Source organism: Lissotriton helveticus, chromosome 11 (assembly GCF_964261635.1).
Source record: "Lissotriton helveticus chromosome 11, aLisHel1.1, whole genome shotgun sequence".
NCBI lineage: Eukaryota > Metazoa > Chordata > Amphibia > Caudata > Salamandridae > Lissotriton > Lissotriton helveticus.
The window spans coordinates 645,178,469-645,194,418 of record NC_136072.1 but is presented as its reverse complement, the minus strand read 5'-3'; the positions used below and the strand labels follow the sequence as shown (position 1 = coordinate 645,194,418).

The following is a 15,950-nucleotide window of genomic DNA, read 5'->3' as shown; positions in this document are numbered from 1 at the left end:
TAGCGCTCTAGTGTTTGACTTCCTGGGGGTTATTTAGCCCTCGCAGGACTACGAGCGCGCAGCCGTCGCGCGCAGCCCCGCCGAAGACCCGCCAAAGAGCTGCCCGTCTGCGCCCGTCCGCGACAGGACGTGGCGTAGGGGCCAGGGCCCTTTGTGCTATGGGCCCCGCTATTGCAGGTACTCGATTTATCTCGTATTCTTCAAGTTATCTGCGCCAGCTTCAACCCGCGCGCACCTGCGCTATACGATTCCCTTGCAAGGTACTCGAGGGTTGCCTCTCTTGTCAACAATGTTGCTATCAATTTATGGTGCCAACTGACAGTTCTTATGCTAATGTTTCCATATCTACTCCCCCTACAGAACTTAAGTGTCTTCTCCTTAATGTACGATCCCTCCCAAAACACCAACTTCAGATTTGGGATCTGATCTCTTCTAAGGAACCCGATATATGTTTCTTCACTGAAACGTGGATGAAACCCCACACTACTACTGCTATTACACTCGGGGTCCCAGTGGGTTATAAAATCATACATGTGGATAGGCCTATCAAAACTGGGGGAGGATTAGCTATCATTTTTAAAGACTCCCTTAAGATAGTAATGATAGAACAGAGTTTTACTTCTCGTCTGGAAATCATGATTTTTAAAATTACCCTGACAAGCAATATCTCATGGAAGGGCGCATTAACATATCGCCCACCGGGACAGAATCCAGATTTTGCTTTGTCTCTTCTGGAATTACTGGCCCCTAATGTCAGAGCTAAGGAGGACTTTCTTCTCCTTGGGGATTTTAACATACATATGGATAACCCCGAAGATCATGAATCTATTCAATTAACTGCAGATCTGTCCAATCTTGGATTGGAGATAAGAAATAGCGGAGCTACTCATATAGCTGGTCATACTCTTGACTCTATTTTCACAAATTCCACAAAAATAAGATGCCTTCCTGCAACAGAAATCCATTGGACCGATCACTTCTTGATTGAGTTCTATCTGGCAGGACCCACCAAACAATCATCCAGAACGCCATCTCCTCCTATTTTCCGTCGCCAATGGCACAAAATATCAGTTGAGAATCTGAGTGAACACTGGCAACAACCTCAATTCACCGAAGGAGACTCAGCTGAGGAGGCACTGGAAAAATACAATAAATCTCTTAAATTAGCTATTGACTCTCTTGCCCCGTTAAAACTTCATAAACAGTTCCCTCCTACTAAACAAGAGAAGTGGTACACTTTGGATCTCAGGAAGGAAAAACAGAAATGCAGGAGATTAGAAAAAGCATGGAGGAAATCAAAAACTGAGCAAGAAAGGATAATGTTTTTAGAAGCTCAGGCAAAATATTATAAAAACATAAGACTCGCAAGGAAAAATGATTTATCTCTACAATTAGAAGAGGCTGGAAACTGCCTGAGGGAATTATTTAAAATCCTGCTTAGCTTTGTCAAGCCATCAGCTAGTGAGAGCCCTGACGATGCCTCACAGACATTGTGTGACGAAATCTCCATGTTCTTTGAGGACAAAATTAATCTGATTTATAATAAAATCTTGGCCTCACAAGGTACTGCAACAGGGCCCCCCCCTCCATGTGCACTTCCTGCACAGATCAAAAACACCTTTTCTACTATTCCACCAGTTAGTGAGTCAGATCTCCCACTCCTCATTAACCATATAAAAACTGGCTCCCCGAACGATCACCTTCCTGCAAAAATGGTGGCCCCGTTAATTTCCATCTTGGGGCCCGCCATCCAGTCAGTTATGAACATCTCACTGACGCAAGGACAAGTCCCGAGAGAATGGAAGATAGCGGCGGTAAACCCTATCAGGAAGAAGGCGGCTCTCCCCTGGACAGATTTGTCCAACCTTCGGCCCATTTCCCTCCTACCCTACATCGGTAAGATGACGGAGAAGCACGTTAACACCCACCTATCGACTCACCTTGAAGCAGCAGAAGGCCTGGACCCCTCTCAATCTGGGTTCAGGCCAAACCATAGCACCGAATCGGCCCTACTGGAAGTGACCAATAACATCAGGTTGACACTTGATAGTGGGGGGTCTATGATTCTGGTGCTCTTGGATTTGTCTGCTGCTTTCGATACGGTGTCTCATGAAGTGCTTCTCGACCGCCTGAGGGGTGTTGGGCTGGGAGGAACGGCCCTGTCTTGGGTAGAGAGCTTCCTTTCCTGTCGCTCACAAGAAGTCAGGCTGGGCTCCCATAAATCCATCTCTAGGGAGCTCACTAGGGGTGTGCCACAGGGCTCATGCCTTAGCCCCACATTATTTAATGTGTATGTGGCCCCCCTAGCCGACTTAGTGAGGCCATTTGGGTTTACCCCGATATCCTACGCTGATGACACCCAGCTGTTGTTCCCCTTTAAAACTTTCTCACCTGCTCTGCAGAAATCTTTTGCAGAAGGCATGAGGGCTGTGTCATGTTGGATGGCTGAGAATTGCCTACAATGCAATGTGGGCAAAACAGAGGTTTTATTGTTCGGTGAGGCAGCAAAACTATGGTCTGGAGAGTGGTGGCCTACAGAATTAGGACCAGTTCCTGTCCCAAAGCAGACTGTCAAAAACTTGGGGGTGCTATTCGACCAAGCCCTGACTTTTAAACAACATGTCAACCAAGTTGCGGGCACCTGCTTTAGAGCCATCGGACTTCTGAAAAGGGTGTTTCCCTATATACCTGATGGGCACAGGAAAACCTTAGTTCAGGCACTGGTGATCAGCAGATTGGACTACTGTAATGGCCTTCTTTTGTCAACTAATGAAGGCCAATTAAACAAACTACAAGTAGTCCAAAACACGGCGGCGAGGCTAGTTCTCAATGTACCATCTAGAACACCCTCCCGGCCCCTACTAGCCAAACTTCACTGGTTGCCAGTGCGAGAACGCACAAAGTTTAAAATTCTGTGTACCATCCATAGGTGTTTGATAGGAAAAGGCCCTAAATACCTGACTAAAGCCTTTCTACCCTATGCACCAGGCCGATCACTTCGATCGAGCAATCTTCACCTATTACAGGTCCCAAAAATAAAAAAATCTCGTCAGGGAGGTCGTGCGTTGGCACATACAGGACCTGTTCTTTGGAATTCCCTCCCCATTCATCTGAAACTTACTATCAACCACTTATCCTTTCGTAAAAATCTAAAGACTTACCTTTTTCCCTCTAACTAATCTGCACATGGTTCATTATTTCTGTTGATGATCAGGCATGGGTCAAATGTACTTGTTTTTTTCACCATAAGCGCAGAGATATCCTTTCGGGGATTTAGTCAGGCGCTATATAAGCACATAAATAAATAAATAAATAAATATATAAGCACATAAATAAATAAGGATGCATCGATCTCTGTTGACTGCTGTAGCAGGCGAGGCGTGGGTCCGCGCTTCAGTTTCTGCAGCCGCTGCAGTGGTTTCAATGCGATGAGCCGGGTTCTGCTCCTGCCACAGTCACGATGCGTTGATTTCTGCTCACACAGTCAGCAGATGTGTTGGTGTCTCTGAAGCAAGTATCTGGATCTACTTCCAGTGAATAAGGCATAAGAGCAGGGGTAGAGATTTTGATTTCAATGAGTCTCAACAAGAGGAGACAAGCCAAAAAGCCCTTGGAGAACACTTTGGGATGTAAGGCCAAGTCCAGCTCTCCATCAGCAAAGTCAAAAAGCTGTAGACAGCAGAGCAGCACAGCAGAAAAGCAAACCTTCCAGGTCCTTGTTGCAGCACAGCAGTTCTTCTGACAGAGTCCAGTTGTAGGTCCAGGAGTGTCTGATTTGGTGGGGTCAGAGCCCCAGTACTTATACCCAGTTGTATCTTTGAAGTGGGGGTGACTTCAAAGTAGGGTCCTTGAAGTGCACAGAGGTCCTTTCCTCCCAGCCCTGGTTCTAGGCTATCAGTGGGGGGTAATCAGCCCTTTGTGTGGAGTCAGGGCACTACCTGTTCAGGTTTAAGTGTCAGCCGCTCCCTCCCATTCTGCCCACAAAGAGCTATCCAAATGTAGATGAGTAATCAGACACACCTAACCTTCCTGTGTTTGTGGCTGTCTAGAGGGAATGCTCAGAGTGTAGCTGTCACCCACCCCAGACATGTATCAAAGAGAGAGGCTGCAGGTACTCAGAGCTGTAAAAGCATATAAATATCTGCTTTCTAAAAGTGGCATTACTAAAATAGTAATGGTAAATCCACCTTTACTAGTAAAGAGGATGTATCATTACCATTCCAAAGATATAAAACATAATACAGCTACTCCTTTCTAATCAGAAATTACAGCTTAAAAGTGTATTAAGGAAATGCCAATGTTAACCTATGAGAGGAGTAGGCCTCACAGTAGTGAAAAACAAATGTAGGTGTTTTTTACTACCAGTATATGTCCTACCTTTTACTTACACAGCACCCTGCCCCGTGGGCTACCTATGGCCTACTTTAGGGGTGACTTATTTGTAATAAAAGAGGAGTTTAAGGCTTTGAAAAGGGTTTGGAATTCCGAGTCGAAGTGGAAGTAAAACTGCACACACAGGCTCTGCAGAGGAAGGCCAGAGACATATTTAAAGGACTACTTGTGTGGGTGTCACAATCAGTGATGCAGGCCTACTAGTAGTATATCATTTACAGGCCCTAGGTATATGGTATACCACTTTCCAAGGGACTTACAAGTAAATTAAATATGCCAATTGTGTATAAACCAATGTTACCATGTTTAGGGGAGAAGCACATGCACTTTAGCACTGGTCAGCAGTGGTAAAGTGCTGAAAGTCCTATGGCCAATGAAAAGAATCAGCAAAAAGAGGAGGTAAGCAGGCGAAAAGATTGGGGGGAAGGCCACCCTAAGGCTGACAGGTCTAAAACTGACACACCAGGAAGAGATGGTCCTCCGTCAACTAATATGAGGATGGTGGCATGGGTGGCAGGGTTTCCGTGAATGGAAGCGTGTACAATTTGGAGCACCAATTTGTCCAAAGTTATGCGCTGCTAGTGGGGAAGGTAGTGCTTGATCCTGCCACTGACTGGTTGCATGTGATGTTGCGAAGGCATATTAAAGAGGTTTGGAAGCTGTGGCTGCCGGGGGAGTGGCCAACTAGACAGATCTCTGGCTTTGGGTCCTACAAGGATTGTTGGAGCCGCCTTCACAGCCATGAAAGGACTGGGCAGCCTGCTGGCTGGGGTAGCTTGGTGGAAATATATGTGGCTGGTAGCTGGTAGCCCCTACTGTAGCCATGAAAGAAGTGGAAGGCAGATTGAGAGCCACGCAGAGAGCCAGCCTGGGACCTTCCACAGCAAGGATACTACCACCATGCCAAGGATACTATGAACGCCAAATTTAGAGATGTCCTCCAGCCCAGCAGACATCTCTTGCATTTTCATGGACTGATGTCACATTGGTTCCTGCAAATGCATTGAAAGTGTGTCCTGCAGCTCCATCAATATGACCGCAGCAGACTGCACACATTAACCTTTTTTTTGATCTTCAAAAACAAAATCCTAAAGCGTGATTGTGTTTTTGAAAATAAAAAAATAATGACCCGCATGCTGAGGAGACTGTCTACTGAGCCCAGGGCTGTCCACAGGAGTAAGCAAAAATTTAGGGCTGTTGGAAGGAACTCCGAAGAACCTCCTGAAGATGCCAGCATGCTGGGTGGGTGGTACTGAGTGCTGTCTGAGCAAGTGATTATTGAGTCAAATATAACAGAGCAGGCGGCATAGGCCCCGGGCCCCAATACACGAGATGGACATGGAAGAATAGGGCCCCGCTGGTGTTCTAAAACGTACATGTATGCAATACTTCTCCGCCCGCCATCGCCCCGGGAAATGGGACTGCCCGCTATGTGTGCGGCGGTCCCGCATGTACAATTAGGATGCACCCACCACACTGGCAGGATGCATTCGGCATTTTTTGCATTGCGGCGGGCGGTGCTGTCAGCAACACCCGCCGCAAAGCAAAAAAGGCATCTGTGCATTTGCATGTACAACGTGGTAAGCACCGCGCGGTGCCTGCCATGTTGTCCATGCAAATGTAGGGGGGTACCATAGGTACCCCCCATGTGCCCCTCTACCCCTCCAACATCCTGGGGGCCCACAACGGGCCCCCAACTGAGGAATCTGCATGCCTTGCCAGCACGGCAAGGCTGCTTCCAGCTGACATTGTAATATGGATGGGGTGTCTAGCAGACACGAGCCACCATATTCAATCCTTTTCCACCCGGTCGACTCGTTGACCGGGCAGAAAAGCAGCGGACGGTCTTCCCGTCCGCTGCGGTACCCCCGCCATCAAACTATGGCCGGGGGAAACGGGAGGCGGGCGGGGGATGATGTCGGGCGGATCGCCACCGCCATGTGGGCAGTGGCAATCGGCCCAACATCATAATAGACCCCTATGTGTGCACTACCTGGAGAATATCTTGTTTCTGTACTAAGTTGATTCCTATGAAACTCAATAAAAAGATGTTTAAAAAAAAGCAATGCTCCATTGCCATGGGACCATGGAAGTTTCCTTCCATTACATATGGGTCATTAAAAGGTAGTTTGTAAAAGTAAAAACAGCACATGTGCCCGCCCACTCAAGATCGAGCAGGCTGTCAAGGCCCAACCTGTGACGTCCCTTACTATGTCTGGCAATATTGAGACGTCTGAGAGGTATTTAGCCGGCAGAGTGCCGTGGTATCTGCCATGTACATGCTGAAGGTCCGCCAATCTGCAAATCAGGCGGGTGGACCTTCAGTTTGGTGAAGAGTTTAGTCCTTTGCCTTTGGGATGGAGTACCTTCTGCGCCAACTCGAAATTGGGCTGTTGGTCTTTAAAGGTAAAAAATCATGAAATATATAACTAGGGTCTTGTACACAGCCTGCACAATAATATTTTCAAGTATTAATTAACATGCCATGATGGGAAATGGGTCCATGTAGGTTTCTGCTGTTTAAGACAGTCTTCAACCTTAATATTAATTGAGCAGTATGAGCAGCATGGCACTATGTCTGCTTTGGAAACACGAAACATAATGCCAGGTCGAATGCATCCAGGGATACTTGGATCTTTCTAATTCAAACTACCATGCACAATGACCTCTCTCAAGAGCGTCTCACTATCTCTTCTACCCGTAATTCTCTCTCTCTGTCTCTTGCTCTCGCTCATGACAGCTGATTTTGGTATCCATCTACCCATCCCAAAATACTCAGCATGTTAAAATTTTAAGCATGATGACTTACTGTGTGTTCCTCCGCTATTCCTAGGCGTATATGTGGAACTGCCACTTCAGATGCAGTCAATAAACATTCAAATCCTAAGAAACCAAAATAATTAACAGAAAAATATAGTAAGAGGAAGTAATAATCAGCTGATAGTATTTATTGAACCACAATGATTTTCACCAGGGCTTGATTGAGCACGGCTGGCTTACGCCCTGGTGGCGCCCTGTGCAATAATGTTTGTTAGCATCCCCCATGACCGCCTTCTCCTCAGATTCCCTTGCTCCCACCCTTTAAGATAGCCCCTCAAAGTCTACATAAACACTCTCTCACACATGCATTTCTTTTGTTTTAAAGTGCTACTCATACCAGTGTAGGGTGTCAGAGCACTATACATTAGATAGACATTACACAGGAACAATGAATCATGGGTGTAAATCAGTGTATAGGAAATGTTACATAACACAAAGGACTACACGTTTGAAGAGTCACATATCTTCCATACTGGTAGGCTGTATAGTTTAAGATTGCTTGGTCTGGAGAAGCACAAACTCGGAATTTAAGCGTTAACACCATGGTTGGAAGTTGCCTTTAGTAATAAGAAGTAATTTCTACCCAAATGAACCCATTTTGTAACAATAGGCTAATGAAAGACTGGGGGAACAATCATAACGCCTAACCTATGCCTTGCAGATTGCATGCAGCTCTTTGACAGTTAATAGCTAACTGTTCTCTGTTAGGATTTTAACTTCTAAACTGCAAGTAACAAAAGGATCTCTCTGACAAAAGCAGTAACACGCTGAACTCTACATTATATACACTTCTGTGATCTAAATGGTAGAGTGCTTTGCAACAGGTATATTAACCCTCTGCGCTGCTTTATGATGAGTCAAAACTTCCAATAGACAAAACTCTGATCTCTCTCCAACAGGTTCATTAATCACCAGATTTATCTTGCATTTTTATTGGTGCCTAAAAATTGCTAGAGGCAAGGAAAGCTGCAGCAGGTGCTTTTAACTCCATAACACATTTGAAAACATGGCGCCCCGTAGAAGTCAGCTCCCGGGCGGTGGCACCAGTTGCACCACCCTAAAGTCGGCTCTATAACTATGTTTGGGGGAGTTTACTAGTAAAAGACCATCAAGGAAACAACAATGAACTTTCACAAAAAGGTGACTACTGTGTACATAACATACCTGAAAACACTCCCCAGCATGTTAGGGAAACAAAATATGCAAGAAATCACTATACTGGTTATACATTTTCAGTGTCCGAAGTAGGTGGGGATATTGGGGCGAGGAGTTGGCCTAACGGCTAGGACGGACGGCCTCGAATCTGGGGAACCGGGTTCGAGTCTCTGTAATTACGCAGAACATCCTGTGATTCTGGGCAAATCACTTAATTGCCCCGTGCCTAACAAAAAAAATGAATGTGTCCTTGTGTAACGCAACTGGTGCTCATGTAAAGTGCTCTGATACCCGATACCTTCGGGTCCAGTTTGCACTTTATAACACTCCATAACATTTTTTTTTTATTCCACCTTGCATGACAGGCTTGGTATGTATTTCGAGGAGGACCCGGCCTGTCAGTGCAGGCTGGACTGTTCTCATGGAGAGCAGGATCAAGACTGATTTGCTTACGACTGGTTCCAAGCTGGAATAGCATGGTGAGCAAAAATAAAGGTGGATTTGGGCCCAGATCTCTGTACTGCGGGTTTGACATTGTTCAGCATTCCATTCATCAATTGTTCTTCTGGCATTGGTAAACATACTTATGCAGATGAAATTGCTCATCACCACACCTCTACACAAATATTGGACTAGGATTGAAAATTGTCCCGGACAACAAAATGAAAGTGGTCCTCATTAGCGAACCAGGGGCCCGATGTAGGTTGGTCGGTAACGGCCGAAAATCGGTATTTTCGGCCGTTACCGACCGGTATTTGAGCTTTGATATGTAGGGCCACTTATTTTACAGATTCGGTAAATTTACCGATCGGTAAATTTACCGAATCTGTAAAATACCGAATCGGTATTATTACCTATTCGTTAAATTTGATATGTAGGTGGGACTCTTCCCACAACCCTTACCGAATCTGTATTTTACCATCAAATATATTTGATGGTAAAATACCGATTCCGGTGTGCATGCACATGTGTGCATGCACACCTGTGCCATATGACAGGCAGACCTGCCCTTAGGGCAGGTATGCCTGCCACATGGCCCCCGAACCTTTTTTGGGGGTGCTAGAGGGTGTCAAAGTGACACCCCCTGCACCCTTGTCAAAATCGGTATTTACCGATTCGGTAAATACCGACCGGTAATGCCCCATTCATTCCTATGGGCTTCAAAGCCCATAGGAATGAATGGAGCATTACCGGTCGGTATTTACCGAATCGGTAAATACAGATATTTACCGATTCGGTAAATGGAACATCTGGATGTTCCTACATACCCCCCTTCTTATTTACCGATTCTTCTTCTTCTTCTTATTATTATTATTTATTTTTGTAGAGCGCGTAGTCACCAGGAGGTATCCCAGCGCTGGTGGACCCTATCTCCTAAGTTCAGTGGGCCAGGGGGGAACGTAAGGGATGGGGGCGGACAGAAGGGTTACAGCGAGCGTGAATCATTGGGGAAAAAGGTGGGTTTTAAGCAGCTTCCTGAAGCGAAGATATTGCGGTTCCAGTCGTAGGTCGTGAGGAAGCAAGTTCCAGAGACGTGCAGTATGGACCGAGAAACGTCTTCCTCCTGAGCGGGCTTTCTTGTATCTGGGGATCATGATGAAGTTTTCCGTGTCCGAGCGAAGGGGTCTTGTAGGTTTGTAGGGTATGATGAATTTCCTGAGGGCAAGGGGGCCTTGATTTCGTAGCAGTTTATGGGCCAGGCACAGGGCTTTGAATTTGACCCGCTCCCTTATCGGGAGCCAGTGGAGGAGTTTTAGGGCCGGTTTAGCCGAGACTCTGGCAGGGGTGTTTGTGAGAATCCGCGCCGCCATGTTCTGGATTCTCTGGAGCTTGTTAAGCGTCGCTTCGGGGGCGCCCAGGTAGATCACATTGCTGTAATCCAACCTCGAGAGTATTAGCCCTTGGATTAGCAATTTTTGGGAGTTGGGGGGTAGGAGGGGCAGGACTTTCCTCAATGATTTCATGAGCCCGAAGCAGGTCCCGGCAACTGTCTTTGCTTGTGTGGTGAATGAGAGGTCTTTGTCCAGCCACACACCAAGACTTTTTGCTTCTTCCTTTGGATCAGGGGGGGGGCCCATGCAGGCTGGCCAGATGTTCGGGGAGAGTGTAAGTCCTTTTGGGCCAAGGAGCAGAACCTCAGTTTTTGTCCCATTTAATTTCAAGGCTGAGCTGTTCATCCAGCAGTGGACCTGCGTAAGGCAGTTGGATAAATCTGCTGATTGTTGTCTGGGGTGGGATAGTGACACCACTAGTTGAGTGTCATCAGCATAGCTTACTACGCTTACTCCGAACGGGGTGATAACCTCCTCCAATGTGGACATGTAGATATTAAATAATGTTGGGCTCAGGGAGGAGCCCTGAGGCACCCCACATTGGAGGGGAATTTCGGAGGAGCGGGCGTTCTTCTCCCAGATCTGATAGTTCCGCTGAGTCAGAAAGGATGTTAGCCAGGAGAGTGCCAGGCCTTCCACACCAACTCTCTTGAGTCTTTTAATGAGAAGTTGGTGGTTAATTACCGAATCGGTAAAATTCGGTAATTAAAAATCGGTAAATGATTCCTACCTACATCTGGCCCCAGATACCTAAAAAAGTGGCCCAAATTTGCAAATCGGAACTGTTTTGAACCTATAAAGATATTCTGATAGGTGCTTTCCAAATGATGGGAATTTTTATTTGCTGCTGGCAATTTTGGGGGTAATAGCAGGGAAATTGACAGTAAAAACCAGCCTTGTATGGCCACAAAAAAGGTCCACATACAGCCAAAACAACGGCCCATGCACTGACTTGTCAGACCAACACTCTGGCACTTCCATATTGCCCTAAAGTCCAACCCTGCTCTGCGCATGCAAAGAATCACCTTCAAAGGCCCAGATGGGTACTTTGGAGTAGAAAACTATGCCACATTTACTTCTAGACTGACTCTTATTGCTGGTAGGTTTACCCATCACTCTGTGAGGTGCAACATGCATGAATGCCCGGGGGCGTCTTGGCGCTAGGGACAGTAGGGCAGTATCGTTATAGTGCCAGTTGTGCGCCATGTCGGTTTGTGAAGAGCCAGCTCTTCAAAGCTCTTCTGAATGACATAAGAGGTTCCAGATTTTAATTGTTCCCACTAGGAAACTCTTCCTCCCCAACGAACCTGCTTAAACTTGGGTGTTTGTAGCAGTTTAGAGTGAGCAGATCTTAGGCTCCTACCTGGTGTATACCATTTCAAATGCATCTTCAAAAACTGCGGGCCAATGCCTTTCAATGCTTTAAAGGCCAGGCATTGAGATTTTAAAATAATCCTTCCGGCCACTGAAAGCCAATGTAACCCTTCTAATCTATGGGCAACCGGCTCATGTCTGGGGATGTCAAGTATCAATCTAGCTGCTGCATTCTGCAATCTCTGTAGTTTCAGTAGCAGTTGTGATTGCAACCTTACATAGAGAGCATTGTCGTAGTCCAGTCTGGACAAAGCAAGAGCTGTAACTAGTTTCTTCAATGCCTCGCGAGGGATAAAAGGACGAATTCTCCTAATCATTTTTATGATAAGCCAAAAGGTAGAAGTTAGCTTATTGATCTGGGCATTAAATGTAAGCTTATCGTCAAAGACAAACCCCAAGTTCTTAGCCTTAGATAAAATGGTTCTCCCTGAGCACTCAGAACCCAATTTTTTAAACAAATTATCATCCAAAAACATCAAATTCTTCAAATGCAGGAAGACAAATATATTCCAGTCCTTATATTGATCCAGTCAATACAGTCCTTGTGTTCCAGTTAGATTTTATTCATCCACTGTTATCTTCAAAACGCAGCCCGTGGGAGACATTTTTGAGTAACTTTCCCTCAAACTTGAGCCGAGCGCCCTGTTTAACTGGTTACCAATTGTATTTGTGTTCTTAGCCTTGGAGACTGGGATTGGACAGTTGCCCAGACTATCAGGCCACCATCTCGGCGACCAAAAGGAAGGGTTAGGTCCTAACAGTATAACTTCCTTCTTTTCCCGTTTAACTTTAGACAGTTGGCCTGCATTCATTCATTCACCTGCGTCATGCAGTGGTTGAAACAGTCAGCTGTCTCTTCCAAATTATTTGAGACGGACACCACCACCTGTGTGTCGTCAGCATACGAGACAGCGAAGAACCCACATTGTCTAATAATAGAAGCCAATGGCGCCACATACAGATTAAAAAGGGCGGGGCTGAGTGAGGACCACTGAGGTACCCCACCTGGCAGTTTGAATAATTTGCAGATGTCTGATTGTATAGCAGAGATAAAGCCAGAGAAAAAATATGTTGAGACATTTTATCCATTTCAGATGTTAATATATATTTACTTTTAAAATCTACATTGCAATTTATGTTCCATCAGAAACAAACACCGACATCGTTGTGCTAATAAAAAAACGCAGAATAGAAACAGGCTTGTTTACATTATATGTACAAGTGCTATTAGCCCGGCAGTCAGAAAAGGCACTGGCAAAGTCAACAGGTCTGACATGCTTTGTAAGTTATGTGTACTTTGTTGTAAATGGTTTAGCTTTGTGCGATAGGTTTTGGATACACAAACAGAAAGCACACACAAGGAAACTCATGGCCATTCTGACAATATTCAGTCCCAGTCATAACTCTGCTAGCATTCAGGACCTCAACCAAACATGGAGAAATGCACCACCAGTTGGCAGAGAACCCTACAGGCACAGTCAGCAATTTTGCCAGTATTGGAGCTTGTTGGGAAGGTAAATTTCCCTACAGGTTATACAGTTGTATTCCCTGTTATGTCAATGCCTTATTGAGAGTATCCGGTATCCTAATTTTTATTTGGCTGCAGCCTCATGCCAATGCAGTGTGGTTGCAAAGAGGCCTAGGCTTGTCCCTTGACTTATAGAAGCAAACCAAGTATGACCTGATATACTGACAGTGGACTATCATAACTGTTGTAGGTTTACCATTTACAGCTGTGGTAGCCACATACCATCCTTTGTGAATCTGTGCCAATCACTGTCACTGCTGTGAAGGTCTACTGGACCACACATGTAAGATTCTACTTCTATTCGTTCATTTCGAGTGCATGTTATGCATGGAAGTGTATGTGGCCTGTGATGTACATGCATTGTCTGTATGAGTGAACTACAATAATGGATGCCCAATTCCATTTTGGAAGGGCCTGTCCTGTTCATGTACACTAGATGAAGGTGAGGCTGTTTTACCAGAGAGTGGGAGTGTATTGTTAACATTACTTAAACTAGAGGGAGAAGACCTAGAATTGGACTAGGACCTTCTGCAAAGAGGAGCTTTTGATTAGTCTTCCTAAACTCTGTCACTTGATAGACTGGAACTGCAGCCTCTATTATTCAGAGCAAGAGGGATCTTTAAGGTAAAGACAGCCTTTTGCATCTTTCCTGATCACTGTTCGTTGTGGCTGTTGATAGCCAGTTGCAGAAAGTTTACACCTCTGTGTGCCTCTGTTGCGAGTACTCCAGGATCGAGACTACACTACTTTAACCCCTTCGGCGGTTATGATGAGCTGAGCTCGTCATGAGGCACAGTAGAGCTGTGCTCCTCGCCATAACTGCTGCGGAACGCCCACACTGGGCTAATTCCCCTCCTGTGCAGGCGTTCCACAGGAGTGGCGGAGCTCGTCATGAGCACAGCTCCGCTGTGCAGCATGATGAGCTGGGCTCGTCATGAGTACCGCGGTGCAGCGCGCGGCCCCCCTCCCTCCGCATCACCCTACACAATATGGGTGTCTGGAGAACAGCCTGGAGGACGATACATGAAAAAACACCCCTCCCCCCCACACCAAAACCGGTTCTGAAAGTGCAGACAGAGATCTGCATCACCTGTTTTATATGACTGTATGAAAAAGGGAGCTGCTGACCCACTTCTTGTTGTTTTTGGCCATGTTCCAAGTTCCGATTGTGGAAACAAAGAGTGTGCTGTTACTTTGTGAGTATCTAGGTCAGGAGAATGGTTAGTGGAGTGGAGTACTCCTTTTAGTAGCATGGGCCCTCACACACCCGAGGGGTGCCATGATTCATCATCAGGCATCTTTTATTTGGGCTGGCGCTGCAATGCCCAATGGGCTCCTTGAGGGGTGTCTGTCTTTTCTTTTTTGCTGATGTGATATGCACAACTGAGTGACAAGATGTGAGTAGAATGGGTGTGAGTTATGTGCGTTAAAAAATGACTAAGAGGATCCAAGCAAGGACTACATTTTAATGGTGGGATCCCTTCGTCAAGGATAAAAAACGTGATTTGAACATAAACTAAATATAATGATCGTTTTAGCTGCAATAGGTGTAAGTACAAAGGTCAACATGTTTCATGCCTCTAACAGTCCCTAGTGGATCTTGGCATTTTGTCAGGACCAGGAGGACCTTATTCTACTCTCACAGGGATGGGTGAGTGAAGAGTGTATGCACCATGCCCTATATACGTTACATAGACTTTTTGGATATCTCCTGGGTTTATACCTAGATATGGGAGAGGCAACACCATACAAAAAGGGATTAGAAATTAAAAGCAAATATACATAATCATGTACAAATAGAGATATTCGTGAGAACTACCAGTGTGGGCTGACAATATTTGTGGTGCGTGTCAGGTAAGCTAGTGGAGCGTATTGATATATGCTCATTGCAAGTGGGTAGATAATCAATCATACGTGTCCCCAATTACGTACTGCGGTTCAGAGATACGGTGTTCAAATAAGAAACTATGGTGAAGTCAACCACTTCAGACCGAGTGTCCCCTGTCAGGAGAGTGGCGCGGCGTTGCACAAGCCGGTAAGCATGACACTACACAGTAGTGGGTGTGGCCCCTAAGGGAAACGCGTTGTGACCCTGCGGGATTCACAATGGGAACTTACCCAGGGGTTGAGGAGAAAGAGGCCCCAATCAGACCTGACAAGGCATACGCTGGCTTAGCGTATCGTCAAAACTGAAAAAGAGGAGGTAAAAGTGTTGATTATTCACTCAAAGGCACTTAATGAAGGTGCCACAGCACGCCTTGCCGGAGGAGAGCTCAGCTCGGGCTGCGGCCAAGGACGAGCATATTGCAGCGTCAAACCACCAGGGTATACACCCAATACATGTGGAGGGAAAAAAGAAGGTTAAGTTACTTACTGTGTTGAAGCACAGTGTGGTTATCGACCTACCCAGGGCCCTGCCAGTGCTAGAGTGTGGACATCGGTGAGCAAGCTGGAGAAGTACTTCCTGGTGTGACGTCTGGGGCATAGGACGTCAACCAGTGGCGGCGTGCACCATCTTGGAAGTAGTTGCCTGCCTGGCACAAACCAGTGGGCGGGTGGGGCAAGGGTCGTGCCTGGATGCGGAGGGGGGACCCTGTAGACATTGGGTGTTATGAGACAGGAAAGAAAGTCCTGGATAAGGCGCTGGCCTAGAGCCCGACAAACCAAAAGGGGAGGGGCCATGGGGGGGGGGGGGGTCTGTGATCACTATGGTGGGGGGAAATGGAAGGAATACTCAAGCGCATGGCCGCCAGGCTCTGAGACTGCTCAGGTGCTGCATAAAGGTGTACAAGAAACTCCTGTATACTCTGGTGAGTGAGACAGGATCATAGAAGGTGCGATGCACCAAG

General features: G+C 46.2%; 1 protein-coding gene across 3 annotated transcripts in view; it reads right to left on the bottom strand.

Annotated features, from left to right (window-relative positions):
• LOC144791046 (disintegrin and metalloproteinase domain-containing protein 9-like) overlaps nucleotides 1-15,950 on the bottom strand; it is a 1,785,694-nt gene that overhangs the window by 1,741,331 nt on the left and 28,413 nt on the right. For all 3 annotated transcript variants that reach the window (XR_013602283.1, XM_078665681.1, XM_078665682.1), the window contains exon 2: nucleotides 7,202-7,275. Coding sequence is in view for 2 of the 3 variants with exons in the window: in XM_078665681.1 (XP_078521807.1) it covers nucleotides 7,202-7,275 (74 nt within the window). In the remaining variant the exon portion in view is untranslated. The remainder of the gene's footprint in view (nucleotides 1-7,201; nucleotides 7,276-15,950) is intronic.